Here is a 17,402-nt window from a genome sequence, read left to right on the forward strand (position 1 = left end):
TGCAAATAGACGCGAAAGCACCCAAGTTACTTCGTCAGAGAGGTCAGACCTTAACAGGCGCATAGCAAAATGATACGCCGAGACCTTCGGAGCTTCAATACACGCCTCATTGAAGAAGCGATAGAGCGAAACCGAGGGTCTAAGGTATTTGCTCAGCAGCTTGGAAGGAGCCACCTGACGAAGTTAACGACACAAAAGGGCAAAACCGTTTCGTCACAGTCGGAGATTTTTGCCGAGATTGAGGACTTTATGGTCGATTATACGCTGCACATGCTCCTTATCCACGGCATGTCGACCATGATCCCAGAGCCACCCTGACGCGCCACTACAGCGACGATCTGCCAGAAATCGACCAAGGCGAGATCGTGTTGGCTCTGAGACAACTTAAAATGGAAAAGCCCCGGTGAGGACGGAGTTACTTCGGGCTCCTGCAGGCAGGTGGCCTTCCTGTCATACAGAAGCTACAAAAGCTGTTTAACACCGTTCTACACTGTGGGAGAACTCCAAAGGCGTGGAGTAGGAGTCTGGTGGTTCTTTTCTTTAAGAGGGGGGATAAAACCCTTCTAAAGAATTATAGGCCCATCTCACTCCTTAGCCACGTCTATAAGTTGTTCTCCAGGGTTATCACGAATCGCCTCGCTAGGAGACTCGACGAGCTTCAGCCCCCGGAGCAGGCTGGGTTTCGCGGAGGATACAGTACCATAGACCACATACACACAGTGAGGCAGATTATACAGAAATCCGAGGAGTATAATCGGCCCCTGTGTTTGGCATTTGTGGACTATGAGAAGGCCTTCGACTCTGTCGAAACCTGGGCTGTCCTGGAATCCTTACAGCGTTGTCAAGTAGATTATCGCTATGTCGAAGTGCTGAGATGTCTATATAAATCTGCCACTATGTGTGTCCAAGTACAGAACCAGCAGTCGGGACCCATTCAGCTGCGCAGAGGGGTGAGACAGGGGATGTTATTTCCCAAAACTGTTCACAAGCGCACTGGAGGATTTGTTCAAGACTGGACTGGAAAGGTATGGGCATTAACATAAATGGTGAGTACATCTCGCATTTGCGATTCGCAGACGACATAGTGATAATTGCAGAAACACTGGAGGAACTGCAACAAATGCTAAACAGCCTAGCTTCGGCCTCACAGCGAATAGGTCTAACAATGAATCTGGATAAGACAAAACTTATGATCAATGACCACCTAGACCCAAGACCTATCGTTGTCAATGGCCACCTTCTCGAAGTTGTTTCGGAATACACCTACCTTGGGCAGATTCTGCAATTAGGAAGAAAACAGCCTTGAGAGGGAGGTTAAAAGAGAATCCAGCTGGGCTGGGCCGCATTTGGCAAACTGCGTCGGGTTTTCTCGTCACTTCTACCACAATGTCTGAAAACGAAGGTTTTCAACCAGTGCGTCCTACCTGTCATGACCTACGGTGCCGAGACGTGGACGCTCACAGTACGGCTGGTCCACCAGCTCAAAGTCGCTCAGCGAGCTATGGAACGTGCTATGCTCGAGTTTCTCTGAAGGATAAACTTCGTAACGAGGTCATTCGTCAGAGAACCAATGTCACCGACATAGCACACAGGATTAGCAAACTGAAGTGGCAGTGGGCAGGGCATATCTGTCGAAGAACCGATAACCGATGGGGTAAACGAGTTCTTGAGTGGAGACCACGGCTCAGCAAACGTAGTGTAGGACGCCCTCCAGCTAGTTGGAGTGACGATCTGCGAAAGGTCGCTGGTAAGAACTGGATGCGACAGGCCGAAGACAGGGTAAAATGGCGTATATTGGAGGAGGCCTATGTCCAGCAGTGGACAAAGATATAGGCTGATGATGATGATGATGATGATGTATACTTAATTATAAAATGTAGATACTAGGTAAATATTGTAACTTTGACATTTCGGACGACCAACACCTCAGTCCCCCCGTGACTATGAAGACCAGGAATGAAAGTCTTTGAACCGTCGAGAGAAAATCATAATATAAAAACTACGATAAAATCCGAAAAATAGTTTTATTTCAATGCTTTTAATGGGTTGTCGGTAACCTTTCGTATTTGCCATACAATTTGTATATCAAGTCCCAGAAAGCCATCCTTTTCGGGAACGGTTGGATCCCAGTGCTCAAATTTAAACTAAGATTATAATAAAAAAGCGAATCTTTTGTAACCGGTTTCCATTCCAGTGGCAGTAATTCAGATGTTGTCGGTTGTGGGTCTCTGAAAATAAAAAAATAAGTTTAGCTTATATTTGAAATAAAGGATAAAGGAAGCAAGAAAAATATTTTATTAGTGACAGATACAATAAATATACAGAAGTAAAAAAAAAATAAAGTACACTCTAAAATTATAAACATAAAAGTACTAAATAATTTTATGTAAGAAGATAATATGTAATGTGATGCTGCATGCCGTGGTCGTGGCAGGTCGGTGGCCACTCAGCATAATACTGCGCTGTCGTGTATACATATATAGTTCATAAACGTATCATAATCTATATTTTTTCTATTCCCGGTTAGTCCGTTGCCAAAATACAATATGTAGGACCCTCTTTGTAGATCACTTTGAAAAACGAAGTGTTCGTGTGCAACATTTGACTGGTTCACTTTTACGTGGTTGTATATTATATTTTTGTACAAATGAATTATAATGTCTTATGATTCTATGTCTTTCTCAGTAAAAAAATCCAGTAATTCCGAAAGAACAAAAAAGGCTGCCGATGTCCTTGGTGACTGTTGGTCAGCTCTTGATAACAGTCACACACTCTGATAGTCACTGATTGTGTCCGATAATTGCTATTTTACTCGAGATACACAACAAAGTTCACGCGTACAGTACGTCGCATTAACACTTTTTTGTTGAATTATACTCGAAGGACCAAAACATAATGCGATTCAAAAGACAAAAAAATAATGTACGGTTCCTTGGTAACTCGTACAGTATTTATATGATACTTGTAATGCTGTAAATTTTATAAAACTTGCATTGTGTAAAGCCTTGATGAAATGAACTTGATGATAAACTTGATAGTTTGATGATATGAAAAGTTAGCGCGCGTGCGGCCTTTGTAGGCTGAATGTTAACTCTGCCTTTCGTGGTCAAGTATGAACTTTGCTCTTATAGCTTAAATGTACTGTGCTGTGATATGAAATTCATTTGCTTTTTATTGAAGTAATTGGGATGCACGCGTAGCGAATAAATGCTGACCTAAGGAAATGTACGGTTGCACCGTACAGGAACCATAAATTAGATTTTTAAAATTTTACCAACATAAAAATAATAAATCTCATTTTTCCAACATAATCAAAAATGAATATAACACCCTATAATAGTGAACCAATGATTTATACATATGTTACAACTTGTAAAACATTTTGATCTAAATACACACCCATACTTAACAAAGTTGGCCCACATTGTGGTTACACGATCTATCATGAGTTGGTCATTTGGTGAATGTTTGTCTTTAATAGGTACCGTGTCGAACAGATATCCTTGGTCGTCAAGATGAGCAGCTCCTTGAAATGAGTCGTTCACTCCATATATTTGTCTAATAAAGTTTCTTTCTCCAAAATACGAAAATACATAGTAGTACAACTTCTTTACGTTGTTTTTAATAAACTTTTCAATGTTTATCTTTACTGGGTAGTTATGTACCGTGTCCGAAGCGAAGTCAATTATTTTTTGTTTAACTTTATTACTCACTTCCTCGTCACCTATGTAAAAATGTTTAACCTGGTCTTCTATTCTTTCAAACCGTTCCTCGCCAAAGTCAAATAAAGCGTCCAATATATTTTTGATTATATTTTTGTTTGCTTTATCGAAATCTATTGACGCGTAATGATGCAGTAGTTCATTGTTCGATTGTGCTATTAACATGGGCATCTTTCTGATACTTGGTATATCAGTGATATGTGCCATGTGCCTTGTAATAAAATTTTCGACATTATCGAATTCTTTCTCTATACATACTTTATAACGTATATTCAGTTTACTCGATGCTTTTATAACTGCTAAGGGATCTTGAATAGTTAAGAATTTAATTGCCTCACTCGTATTGTCTGTTTTGAGTCCAAGTTCCTCAGCTATTCTGTGGGGTACAGTGACGTTTGAATTTGTCATTATTAGTGGGTACGCCCTTGTACCGCTTTGGAGGATGATTTGTTGAAACAGCGGATACTTTGTGCGCATGAAATGTAAAGTTGCATGTAATCCGCCAGCGCTAGCGCCAGCTAATGTTATTCTTTGCGGATCTCCACCAAACGCGTCTATATTTTCACTTATCCACTTGAGCGCTAAAAGTTGATCTTTGGGACCTTGATTACCCGGTATTTCTGGCGTATTAAGACACATAAATCCATACGGACCTAAACGAAAACTTATTATTATGAGTATTATATCTTGTTTCATTAAAAATGTGGGTCCAAAAATATGTCTTCCTGGAAAACCAACCTCATTACGTCCGCCCGGGATATAGATTAGTACGGGCAGAGGATTTTGTACTGACGCCACGTTTGGTACGTAGATGTTTAAATAAAGGCAATCCAGCGATCCAGTTAGTGTGTGGTTGTAATCTTCTATTTGCGGGCACATCACGCTATCGTCGTTGGCGTCGAACACTCCTTCAAATTTAGGGAATGGAATGGACCGCTGCAAAATGAATTTTTATGACGAGCATTATTATTTTGAAAGTAGAAGGTCAATAGTAACAAAGTAATCAAACTATCAAATATATGTATAGCTGTTGGTACAAGAGATAGATATTTTAGGCAATGTCGTTAACCTCAGTGTTTCCACTTTGCCTTCTTATGACGAAAGTGTGTGTTTTCTGTGGGAAAGGTTTAATCCACTGCGATCGATTATTATACACACTGATTTGGCATCATATTTTTAAACAGAAATGTCTTTCATATAAAATTTTATAATATTGTACTTACACCAAAAGGGTTTTCATTGTCCACCGTCGCATAAGGCACGCCCAAATACATAGAATAGTCATCATTACCAGCTTTTAAACCTCTTATATTACCCAACTTAGTTCTTATGACAGGATCGACTGAATTCCACTTTATAACACTATTTATAACTAACCCAATTAGTGTTCCAGACAATACCACTGCTGCCAGCAAAAGGTAAAAATATTTTCTCATGCACGTCATGATTATCCGAAGTTAATTTCGAAATAGTACTTCAGTTTTGTTTGTCACCTGGACTTTGTGACGAATGCCACTTGTATAAATAAAATAGGTACTGGTGTACACTTTATACAGTAATTGTATCGAGAGAAGTGTAACGAATTGACACAATACTAGTCTAGTTTGCAACACCCTTGTCATATGATTTCACAGGTGCTTTCCAAGAAGAACCTAGTACATGAAAATATATTTTATTATTTTCCTTTAAGAACCTAGTACATGAAAATATATTTTATTATCATGTAACAAATGAATTCATACCGAATTACAAAAATATTTTTTAACTGTGCTTCTTTGTGGTTTTCGTCTGAGTGATTAAACAGTAAAGGTGCAGGTAGTGATTATATATATGATATGTGTTAATATATCCAGATTTGAACTTTGAGTCGTTATAGTCAGCGCAATCACTGGGCTTTAGACATAACTACTTATTTCCCCAGAATGATGGCGCAGAGCAAATCCAATCTTTTATTTTATATAAGAGTAACAAAAGTTGTATTTACAAAATCGGTACAATGCAGAAAATCTTGTAACTTGTGGACCCAACCCCAAATTAAAGTGGTATAAGGCTATAAGGACAGAAAAAATAAAGTTACCTTACATATTTTATTTAAAATAATTTGTAAGGTCAGAGAGCCCTATTCCGTTTATAGGGGCGAATCAAAGGGCAGTTTTAGTAGCCGTATAGATGAAGTAAGAAAATTTTTGACTCTCTTACTTCTACCTTCGAATAGAAAGCTTGTAATTGCAAAAAGACGGATATGTCCCCGTCGATGGATATGCACCTGTAGACGAACATGCCCCCGTGGACGGAAATGCCCCCGAAGACGGCATAGGGGCCTCTGACCTTAACCTTGGATAAGTCTACGCGGTAATTGTTATCTGCCATATTTGTAAAATAAATTCCAAAAAGGTATTAACTCCTTTGATGCCCACGACTTTAAACTCATATTTGTATCTATGTCCAGAAAGTTCTGCTTCTCTTTCGTGTAAGGGAGCCATTTTACTGGCAACAGATCCGTCGTGACAGGAGTTGGATTTCTGTAATTGAATAATTCTAATGTAACACATATAAAATGATTATGTTTAAAATTTAATACGATTTCAATTGACGCAGGATGCAACTCCTATAAAAGTATTTTATTACCTTTATATCTACTAGTCGATATTTATAACTTTTAACGCCCATAGTTTATTGTTTGGGGTCATTATTGAACTATATTGTTGTGTTTCACTTAAGTTTCATTTTTTAGAATATTTAAAATTACCTAAGTACTTGGTGGTAACAATAAAACTTACCCATATTTCACAAAATTAGCCCACAATGTAGTCATGCGGTCGATAATCAATCTGTCACCTTGAGACGGTTCTACCATATAAAATAAATCAAATAAATAAGAAATTTCGTCTGCGTGTGTGGCACCTTCGTTCAATGTAAGGTTTAATTTGTTTGTCAAAAAATTCCTTTGCCCTTCATACGAGAACATGTAATTAAAAACATTTCTGGCTCCACCCCTCAAGTATTTTAACATATTTAATTTTGAAATGCGTAAATATGTCATTTTTCCCACATATTGGCTCAATTTATTTCTGATTTTCCTATTATACATTCCGTTCATTTTAGATAAACCGTGAATTATTTTTGCAATTTCATAAGTGTCGATCGCTGTTAACGGTGAATATTTAGATGAACGCAATATTTGATCTAAGTCTCTGGAAATTTCTGGAATATCGAGTCCGTAGACGTGAATCAATTCATTTTCAGTGTTTCCTATCATAAAGGATACATTTTTCGCTCCAGGCACTTTTATGTTCCAGTCAGAGTTTGACATTGATTTAAATGCGTTATTAAACGTCTTTTCTATGCAATCGCTGTATACAATAGATACTTTAAGCGATGCTTCTATTACTAAACTTGAATTCACAGAAGAAAGAAATGTTATCGCTTGTCGGACGTCATTAGTGTTAGTGCCCAAGTGTCGTGCCATTTTTAACACACTTTTTTCGTGTAACCGTTGTAATTTTGCATACGGAGATAAAGAACCTTCACTTTGTAGTATAACTTTATCGAATAATTTTTCGTTTTCATTCATTGAATGCAGAAGCAGATCAACGCTAATTGCTCCAAAACTGTGACCGTCTAAAGTGATTTTATTTCGATCGCCTCCAAATTCTTCAATGTAGTTATAGACCCATCTTAATGCGTTCTTTTGATCCTTGTATCCTTGGTTTCCAGGAACTTCCGGTATGTCAAGGCACAAGAAGCCGTAAGGACCAAGACGATAATTAAACACAACTATAATTATATCATGCCTCACTAGATACTTCGGCCCGTACATATATCTGCCATTGAACCCCACTATATAATTTCCTCCATAAACATAAAGTAGCACTGGCAGCTTATTTGTAGAGTTTGCTGTTTTAGGCACGTATATGTTTAAAGTTAGACAATTGATAGTTCCTTGAATTGTTTGGTTAAATTCTTCTCTTTGTGGACACATTATGCTATCGTCGTTGGCTTCAAATATTGTATCGAACGGTGGATGCGGGAGAGATTCCTGAAATTTAATAATACACATTAGATATAACTAATGAGAATTTTACTTTATAAAATATGTACTTACACCAAAGAGATTCGATTCATTAATCTTCGCATAAGGAATGCCTAGAAACATATAATAATCTCCATCGTCAGCTTCCAGGCCTTGTATTAACCCCAGCCTCGTTTTTAATAACGGTTTTTCGCCAGTTACAATATTTGGCAGTAAAAGAGCACCTATTAGAACGCAAGCACAATTCACTCCAATCATATTTTAAATACTTTTCACGCTATTCTCTGTTGTGTGTCGTAAATGTAATTAAACAATTACGTTTAACTGAACAGTTCACATACATTATTAATCGGCAGCTGCAATTAGCCTGGGCTAAGTCGATTTTTGGCTAATTTCTTTTAGAAAACAAAATTATTATTTCTTTATCTTTTATAAACTTACAAAATCTTTTTTTTTTTTTTGCTATAAATTTTATCTTATTTTTCACTTTAAACGTCTCTCTTGTAAAGTTGACATTTTGAAGTTAGCGTAGTGTTAATTGCAGCTGTCGATTTAATGGTTGACCTCGAAATCGTTTATTTTGTCAACAGTAAATATAAAGCGAAACTGAGTTTGGTAAAGCGGGTCTGCTATCAGCTATAGTTATTTCATTTTATTTGAAGTCTAGAAATAATCAACTTCTGTATACCCATAATATCTCCTTTAAGTATATCTTGTACCACTCTAATGTAGGGCGCAAAATATAATTACAAGCATTTCGCAAAAAAAATGGTTTAGTTTTTGAGAGCCGCATAATCCCTACAGGAAATATTGGCCGTATTGACAATAGGCATAGTTGGGTTCACACTTCGACACATAATACTTTCCCATGCTCAATAAAAAACATAATATCCACAGCACCCAAGTCAGATACAACTCCTACATCGTCTTCTTTACCTGAGCTAACATATTTTATATTTCTTATTAATTAGTAACAATGATGTGTGAACATAGTTATAACTACAATCCAGAAAAACTCAACATGTATTTGAGAATATACTGATTGTAATCTGTTATGATGTCCACATAAATATAATTTTTTATTATTTGCAGATCGACGATCAAATCTGCCTACTGATCAATAGTTGGTGCGAGCTGCTGGTGCTGTCGTGCTGTTATCGGGGAGTCAGTACTCCTGGGGAAGTAAGGGTGGGCGGTGAGAGAGGGATCACGCTACATCAGAGCGCTAAGTAAGATATACTTGACATTATTTGTTATACCTATCACAAAGTGTTAATTTCTCCATAGCCTGTTTTGAAGAATACTACTACATTTATGGATTGTAATGCGACTGTATTTGAATTATGAAAGCTTTGTTTCTTTCTGGAATATGGACGATTGAAAATATACTTATTTCTTTATAATTATATTAGTGTTATTTGTTTGTAGGTTGGGTCTAACGCCGTGTATAGAACGCATGTTGAGTTTCACAGACCATTTGAGGAGATTACGAGTGGATCGCTACGAATACGTCGCTTTGAAGGTCATCGTATTGCTCACATCAGGTAACTAGTTTAATAAATTGAAACATTTTTTTTTATAACTGATTTAACTAGTGAATACTTTTTGATCACGTTCATGGCTGAGCACGCTTATATCTTAAATAAGATCACAATTATTTACATATATTACTTATGACAGCAATTAAGTAACTTTACTAACTTAACTTTAAGAACTTCTCAGATACGAAGGTTTCCTTTCGATGTTTTTCTTCACCGTTAAAGCAAGCGATAATTAACAAAGAATGCACATATAATTTAAGAAACGTCAAAGGTGTGTGCCCTTGGGATTTGAACCTGCGGACATTTGTCTCGGCAGTACGTTCCACAACCAACTAGACTATCGTTCCTTTTTAGTAGGTACTACAGGAATTTTTGAACCGCACCTGGAGAGAAAGTACTCTAATTACTGGACTTAACGAGTTTTTAAGTAACGTGACGTCAATATGTATTAACGTAAGTCAATACTTAGTGTAGCAACTTGGACAATATTACGTTTTCGATATCGGTATGATCAATCGCCGAAAGTGAATTTTTTTAGATGAATTCAATGCAAAATGACATATCGTAAAATATGTATTTTACAAATCTGATGAACATAAAGTTTGTTCGACATGGTCACAGATTGCTTATATCGATCGGCTTATTCTTGGCATTGATCCTAATTTAGCGATTGAGATCTTTTATAAAAGTGAGCCGTTAATATCATAAAAGCCAAAAATGTATTCAACAATATTAAGTTATTAGAAGGAAACAGCCCCTTAGAATGTCCAAAAAAACCCGACTCATACATCGATGTCATTTAGGTAATTTTCGATGTTTGTGATTGATCGAGAGACCAATTTGTCAGTCACGTGTAAATCTCTCAACCAATCACATTAAAACGACACGGAGTCGAGTTGTTTTGGCACATTGCGAGCACACTGAGCTATTGTACGTGTGTGCGGCAGACGCGCCGGAGCTGCGCGAGGCGGAGAAGGTGCGCGCGTCGCAGGAGAAGGCGCTGGCGGCGCTGCAGGCCTACATCGCCGCGCACTCGCCCGCCACGCCCGCCAAGTTCGGCGAGCTGCTGCTGCGCATACCCGAGCTGCAGCGCACCTGCCAGGTACGCACACCACACCATACACAACACACCATACACCACACACAACACACCATACACCACACACCATACACAACACACCATACACAACACACCATACAAAACACACCATACACCACACACAACACCACACATACACGCTTATATTGACAGCCTTTTTCACTTGTTCGATTGTGTTATATTTTTCTATAATTTATATTGAACATAAAATTTATTGTTACTGGATATTTTCATCATTATAACCATTTTATGTATAACTCGGATAACGCATTAATGACTGTTCTATATATTTTGTATTTATGGGCGGTGGGAATATCTTGTCATGATCCAAACGTTATTGTATTTGTTCTAAACAATCGCAGTCAAAGTTGACGCTATTAAAAATGAGAATAACTTAAACACCCTATCTTAATTTCTATTTTAATGAGAACATTTTCTTTTCACAGTTTTTTATGCAAGTGGGAAAGGAAATGCTCAACCCTGCAAACAAAGGCAAAGATGGAGACGGGCCGAGCTTCAATCTTCTCATGGAACTGTTGAGAGGAGATCATTAAACCTTGAAAAATAGAGTAGTGCGAAGAATAACTTTTTGTCACAAAGACAAGTTAATTGGACTGGTATCTGATATCCGCTTTACGTGATTGGAAATTAAGAATTCGAAGGACCAAAATATTAATATGCTATAAGGTGTCTTATGCTGCAAAGAATAAAGAACAATTTCTTTCTCTAGGCTTTTAAGCAAATCGATTGCTATAACATAAATAGTAATAAACTGTTTTGGTCCGAATGTCTTCGTGTAAATTTCTATATAAATTACAAATCACTTTTTTTAATGTACAATACATACAAATTTAATTTTGTAGTCATCTCTTACGATAACAAATGAATGCTCAAAATTACAATTAGTAATGTCTACAATGATAAGATTTTTCGTTGTAAGCATGTTAGTGTTATTCACAAGAATATTCTGAAACTCCCGTACATATTTTCCGTAGTCTAATTAGAATCACTTATGCCATGGCTTTTAACCTAACAAATGTTTGTTTTATACAATAGAACCATGTGACTAAACCAATCTCTCTTTATTGATAAACAAAGTTTACAGTGTGTTATTGAGCTATCGATTTTAAATAAACAACGTGCAATGGAAATATGGACTTGTAATTAATAGAAAAATATTGAAGTAATATTTATTATATATTGCCAATTTCTCATACATTATTATTAGTATATTTTGCATATTTTAATTATCAAAATATTTTCAAATTCCTATTGATACTTCCTATAAAGTTTGCCAATTCTGTATATACTGTGTGCATTTATCTTTGTACTTATAAATCTTTGTATTTTTATTTAAGCAATAATTCATTTATAATAAAATCGTTATAAATATTTCATTTTATGAACAGCCTAGTATTTTTATAAGTTTGTTTTACTGAATAAATATTTCTGCAATTATAAGAAGCAAAGTTAACAATTCACCGATTTTAAAAATCGATTTTGCTCTCTAATCGATAAAACTAACTATAAAAAGTACATCGACATTCATTACCCGAGTTGCCACATTTGTATTAGTGCAACGATTTACTGCCACATGCGTTTATATTGTAGGTACATATATATATTTGTAACAATTTTAGAAATGTATACATGAAGTCATGAAAGTGGCGTATTCCAAAAGCATGTTTTACAATCATAATGCCTTCACAATAATGATGTATAGACAGTTTCTGTAGAAGACAAAAATATAGACATTAAAAACGAAAAATATTGTTATCGATTAGTTCATAAAACGATTGCTAACCTATTCACAGAACATAAACAATCGATGAGATGTAAACAGACTATTAATTATTCTAAACCTGAAGAATTATCGAGGTTTACTAATCGCAAAGATTATTATAAACCTTACGCCTTTAATTCTTATGATCGATAATCCAATAAGTATCGATTAATACAATATTTTTGATATAAAATCGATCATTATTTTGTAAACTTTAATATAATTTATTATAAATATTAGGATTTTCTATGTGGGCCACATTTATAATCATTGCCATTTCGTGTAAGTTACTTAACATTGTAATGTATATGTTGTTAATATTTGTGCAGCTTAGTGTAGTTAAGTATAACAGAGGGTGAAACCTTCGAAATTTATTTTTGTCATAAACAGTTTTATGAAAAACTATTGTATGCGTTTTGTAAATCACTTTTCTTCTTGCATTCATGATTATCATTTATTTAGTGTTGATGAAAAACAAATATTATTAATTTATAAATTGTTGACTTTTCATTACTTATTTTGTAAAACCACAAAATATTATTGAAATACTAAACATTTGCATAGATTTGAGTAATATTTGTATTTCACCAACAATTATTTCATATTCTCATTACTTTATCAAGAAGCAATACTTAGCATAAAGAAACGATATATTGGAATACTTAATTATATTTTGATACGCTTTTTCTTTATGCTACGAATTAGCACAAATTATTGTAATTAAGCTGTTCATCAGCTTCGAGAACCAGTAACTCACTGCCGTTTTATAAGAAATTGCTATGAGCAAGATAGTATCTTTGTTGCAATACTTATTATTTTATAATAAAGAAAAATATTCTCATTTAAGTAAATTGTAGTTTTAGAGTAATTTAACATATTGTAATAAATTGCCTTATCATGTCGGTAAGCGTCAACAAGACTGCTTGTTTCAATAAAGCGTTGTAGCAACTGATAAAAACCGTAAGTTATTGGTGTGAAAATAGAAGCCTTATACGTTTTATGCTATTGATATACTACAAAACAATTTTGTTGCTCACTCTTAAAATACAACGCATCATTATAAATAAAATATGAATGGTAAGCCATGTCTTCAGACGCCATTTAATAACGCGTGCAAACGCATTGGTTGCAAACCAATAATGGTTGCATTCTTATTTTTTTATATTATTATTTGACACGTAAACTGAAAAATATTCTAAACGAGAACTAAGTATTAGTATGTCTGTTGCTATAACATACTATGTCGGAAAATCACGTAGGTATGCGCAGCATATCGTCTTACTTAAATATGACACTTCTAAAAATTGCTCGAGTAAGTACATGTTTTTTTAGAGCATTTATGTTCTTGGCATATATATTAATATGAACCATTGCGTTTGTACCGCGTACCGCCATATTATATCACTGGCACAAGTACTTCAAGTTAAGTTGTAATGTCGGAGCTCATTTAAGTTAATTATACGAATGTTTATAAAACGATGTGCCACGCAATTTGTATAAATTTGTAATTGAGATTTTTTTCGTATGTGATTGATTCTATTTCGCGTATAAATTGCCAATAACATATTATACTTAGCTGTATGTATATCCGATAGATTAGACTACTGAACTGATAATTTAAGCTGTTAGATGTAAGAGTATATTTTTATATTCAGCATAATGGCCGGTGTGTAATGGAGATGGGGTGGTTGAGATGTCCGAATAATTTTTATATTAAAAATTAGAAGGAACGTAAGAATGGTATGACGTCCACGATTTTTTGTACTTTTTACGTATTTGTTATTATATTATAAATAAGTATTATAGTGATATTGTATTCTACTTTATTTTTAGGATTATGAAAAGATTTTTTTATATATAGAGCAAAAAAATAAATTCAATTTTGATTTACAATTTACAGTTTTATTTTTACTACCGGCGACAATTTCTCCTAAAACAATTAATCAATAATAGTAAGCCTTATAAAAAATACAATTTTCTATTGAATCGTTCACGTAAATGATCAGAACAATGACCTCATTAAGATTGACCTTAATAAATAGAGATAAATATTGGAATGCCGGAAGATTCGTTTATATTATCCATCAAAGGATTATTATAAAACATTCAGGTATTTCATGTTTTAAGACATTATCGTTTCGTTTTAGCATTGACCTACTGAAGGTACTTACTTTTGATTAATTAAAGTACTATTCATATTCCCTACTAGCTTTTGTTCGCGGCTCCACCCGTGTGTGTTTTCCCAGATAGGAAGTAAACCTATATCCTTCCTCAGGGTATTAAAATATATCCATGCCAAATTTCATCAAAATCCGTTGAAAAAATTTTGAGCTTATCGCGTTCAGACAGGCAGAAAGTAGCGGCGGGAAACTTTGTTATATAATATATTTTTACATTTTTTAAGAGGAACAATTCTGACATACTCATATACTTACTCATTTTTTTGTTGTGTTGTTATTGTCAGGTGAAAATTCTTATGAAAGAAAAAAAATCAAAAAATTGCGCGTAAAATTTGAAAAAACTCAACGAAAATATTAATTATATATAACTGTCAATTGTTTGAAATAACTGTCAGCGATTGACAGAATGCGCGCCGCAAATTCATAGTTAGACGGAACAACTTCTGTCGGGTCAGCTAGTTATTGTATAATTTTAACCGTTTACGTAGCGTAATGAAATAATTTATTTGAACCTGTAAAATAGTATACATTATTTAGATTCCGTCAATATTAATTCTACCACCAGTTCAGAAAACAGTTCTTACCAGAGATGAACAGCAAAGAAACTCTGTGTCGCTCTTTTCAAAATCAGTTTAAGGTATAAACTACAGTACATGATACACAGAAAAGTGAAAAAATTACAATTGCTTTCTTATATTGCTGTTTAGAGCAGTTCATTTATATACTCGTAATTCCGTACGCAACGGAATCTTTCAAAATTAATAAACTTTCCCCGTTTCTGCAACATATTTCAACGATGCTCCGCTCCTATTAGTCATAGCGTTATGTTATATAGCCTATAGCCCTCCTTGAGGGCTATCTAACACTAAAAGAATGTATCAATTCGATCCGGTGGTAATTTTTGAGATTAGCGCGTTCAAACAAACAAACAAACTTTTCACATTTAGTACATTTGGATCAATCATTAAAACAAGTTCCTGTTTTTCAAGATATGAAAACGATAAAAGAAGGAATATAAAAGTGTTTTCGAACAATAATTATATATTGTATATGTTCGAATAAATTTCAACATGTACGTACTGATTATATTATTTGGTGTGGCTTTAGCTAGAACTCCAGCAGTGAGGCAAGAGGCTGAAATATACAAGGACTTTCTGGATAATACGCGAACAGGTAACAATGCTTTAAAAAAATTAAAAATATTTTAGAGTGTTATCAGCAATCCTATAAAACCATCAGTTATTACTGGTGGTTAAATCTATATATATAAAATTGAATCCCTATTTTCCTTGGTCACGCCATCACGCGTGATGGGCTGGACTGATTTCACTATTTTTTGTTGTTGTGTTTGTTATTGTCAGGGGAAGGTACTTATGAAACAAAAAATTCGAAAAATTGCGCGGAAAATTAAAAAATTTAAGAAAACTTGACGAAAATATTTATTTTATATCACTGTCAATTGTTTGAAATAACTGTCAGCGATTGACAGAATGCGCGCTACAAATTCATAATTAAGACGGGACAACGTCTGTCCGGTTAACTAGTAAAATGTATTTACGCTTCATAAATTTTATTTTTCTGCTTTCTACTGTAATCTTTCTACTTTAATCATGCCAAATCTCACTCTCCTCGATGCGCAATATGCTTAAAATGGTATAATTATTCCCTTTATTAATAAAAAGATTATGTTTATTAAATATAGTGGATTTTCGTAATCTGTTGTGAAAATATTTTCAAGGTGTGATTAACACCATTTCTACATAGTGTCATAGTGTACATTAATATGAGCGGAATAATTTTGAAAAGGCAAATATTTCACATTTGTGGAAGTTGGCTAGTGAATAAAGAACACACGCTTTTGATACACGTAAATATGTATTACTTGATCAATAATCTTGAGTCCAACCACTCTGGTTGTTTATAAAAAGTGTACGTTTGCAACACTACTGTTATAATTATTATGTGCGTACGCGCATAGTCCGAGTCTCATGCGTACGAGCCACGAGGGTTGAGGCTAAATAGGATTGTATAACCCACGCTGCGCGAACGGTACAAACTAATATTCGATCCTTATAAAAATTTGTTTCAATAGCATCTAGCTAAGTAAACACAACAAAAAAATAGTGAAATCGGTCCAGCCGTTCACGCGTGATGGCGTGACTAAGGAAAATAGGGATTCATATTTATATATAAAGATTACAGTGGCGAAGGAATTTTTTTCAAAAGTTAACCCGAGAAAAAAGATTGCGTCAGCTAACATATCGCAACCAATTTAACAGAAAACAAAACTAACCCCCTTATTCATAGACATTATTTATCTAAACCCTATCTTTGCTGTGATAACAAGTTTGTTTCTCAGTGCTGACGGCATGGCAGCCTTCGCAGTGCGTAGACATAGAGCCGTTGTGATTGGCTAATATTGAGATACAACTTTAATCTAGTTGGCTGTCAGATAAACAAAGCTAAACAAACAGCAAGCAGTCAGATAAACAAAGCTGAGAAACAGACTTGTTATCAAAGCAATGCTCCATCCTTAGATAAATAACGTCTATGAATAAGGGAGTAAGACTAACGTAAATAGACTTAAAAAGCCGGTGGGAATTGACTTGTATGGACGCTTCGCCACTGATAGATTAATATCCATAATTCAGATAATATTGTCGATTATAGATGCGCTATAATCTTGTGCAAATGTAATACACTTACCTATAAATTAAAATACCTAATTTTGGGTTCGTAGAACATGGCATTACCCTTGAACAACGAATGGCTGCTAGCCCGAAAGCAAAAATTTGGGAGAACAGTGGCAGATACGAAGGAGACATTCTACTAGACGATGTGCTAGCTGACGGCCTGCTTCAGTCACATTTAACGAGAAAAGCATACATATGGCCTGATACTAAATGGCCTGAAAATACTGTTGTATATGAATTTGCTGCTGAATTTGGTAGGTTAAATATTTATAATTTTAAGAGTAGCTGTTTAAACAGTTGTTATATTTTAAAGGCATTGTTATCTTTACGAATATAAGAGCTTTAAACCTA

General features: G+C 35.0%; 3 protein-coding genes across 4 annotated transcripts; 1 reads left to right on the plus strand and 2 right to left on the minus strand.

Annotated features, from left to right (window-relative positions):
- Positions 1-2,005: 2,005 nt before the first annotated feature.
- On the minus strand, positions 2,006-5,230 carry LOC119192631 (acetylcholinesterase-like). Of its 2 annotated transcripts, none has more exons than XM_037446435.1 (3): positions 4,946-5,230; positions 3,400-4,658; positions 2,006-2,228 (listed from the first exon to the last, which is right to left on the minus strand). In XM_037446435.1, the coding sequence occupies exons 1-3, from the start codon at positions 5,165-5,167 to the stop codon at positions 2,039-2,041; spliced, it is 1,671 nt and encodes a 556-aa protein (XP_037302332.1). In that variant the 5' UTR covers positions 5,168-5,230; the 3' UTR covers positions 2,006-2,038. The 2 variants fall into 2 exon arrangements, with proteins under 2 accessions (XP_037302332.1, XP_037302333.1); XM_037446436.1 differs by having other exon boundaries at positions 2,014-2,228; positions 4,461-4,658; positions 4,946-5,225.
- A 453-nt stretch (positions 5,231-5,683) lies between these two features.
- LOC115452758 (juvenile hormone esterase) lies at positions 5,684-8,275 on the minus strand. The gene is made up of 3 exons (XM_037446437.1): positions 7,828-8,275; positions 6,503-7,761; positions 5,684-6,244 (listed from the first exon to the last, which is right to left on the minus strand). Exons 1-3 carry the CDS (start codon positions 8,011-8,013, stop codon positions 6,082-6,084), a joined length of 1,608 nt encoding a protein of 535 aa, XP_037302334.1. The 5' UTR covers positions 8,014-8,275; the 3' UTR covers positions 5,684-6,081.
- A 497-nt stretch (positions 8,276-8,772) lies between these two features.
- Positions 8,773-11,725, plus strand: LOC115452757 (nuclear hormone receptor FTZ-F1 beta). Its single transcript, XM_030181356.2, has 4 exons — positions 8,773-8,984; positions 9,184-9,299; positions 10,244-10,398; positions 10,842-11,725. The coding sequence occupies exons 2-4, from the start codon at positions 9,212-9,214 to the stop codon at positions 10,947-10,949; spliced, it is 351 nt and encodes a 116-aa protein (XP_030037216.2). The 5' UTR covers positions 8,773-8,984; positions 9,184-9,211; the 3' UTR covers positions 10,950-11,725.
- Positions 11,726-17,402: the final 5,677 nt, after the last annotated feature.

Source organism: Manduca sexta, unplaced genomic scaffold (genome assembly GCF_014839805.1).
Source record: "Manduca sexta isolate Smith_Timp_Sample1 unplaced genomic scaffold, JHU_Msex_v1.0 HiC_scaffold_3012, whole genome shotgun sequence".
In the NCBI taxonomy this organism is placed as follows: Eukaryota; Metazoa; Arthropoda; class Insecta; order Lepidoptera; family Sphingidae; genus Manduca; species Manduca sexta.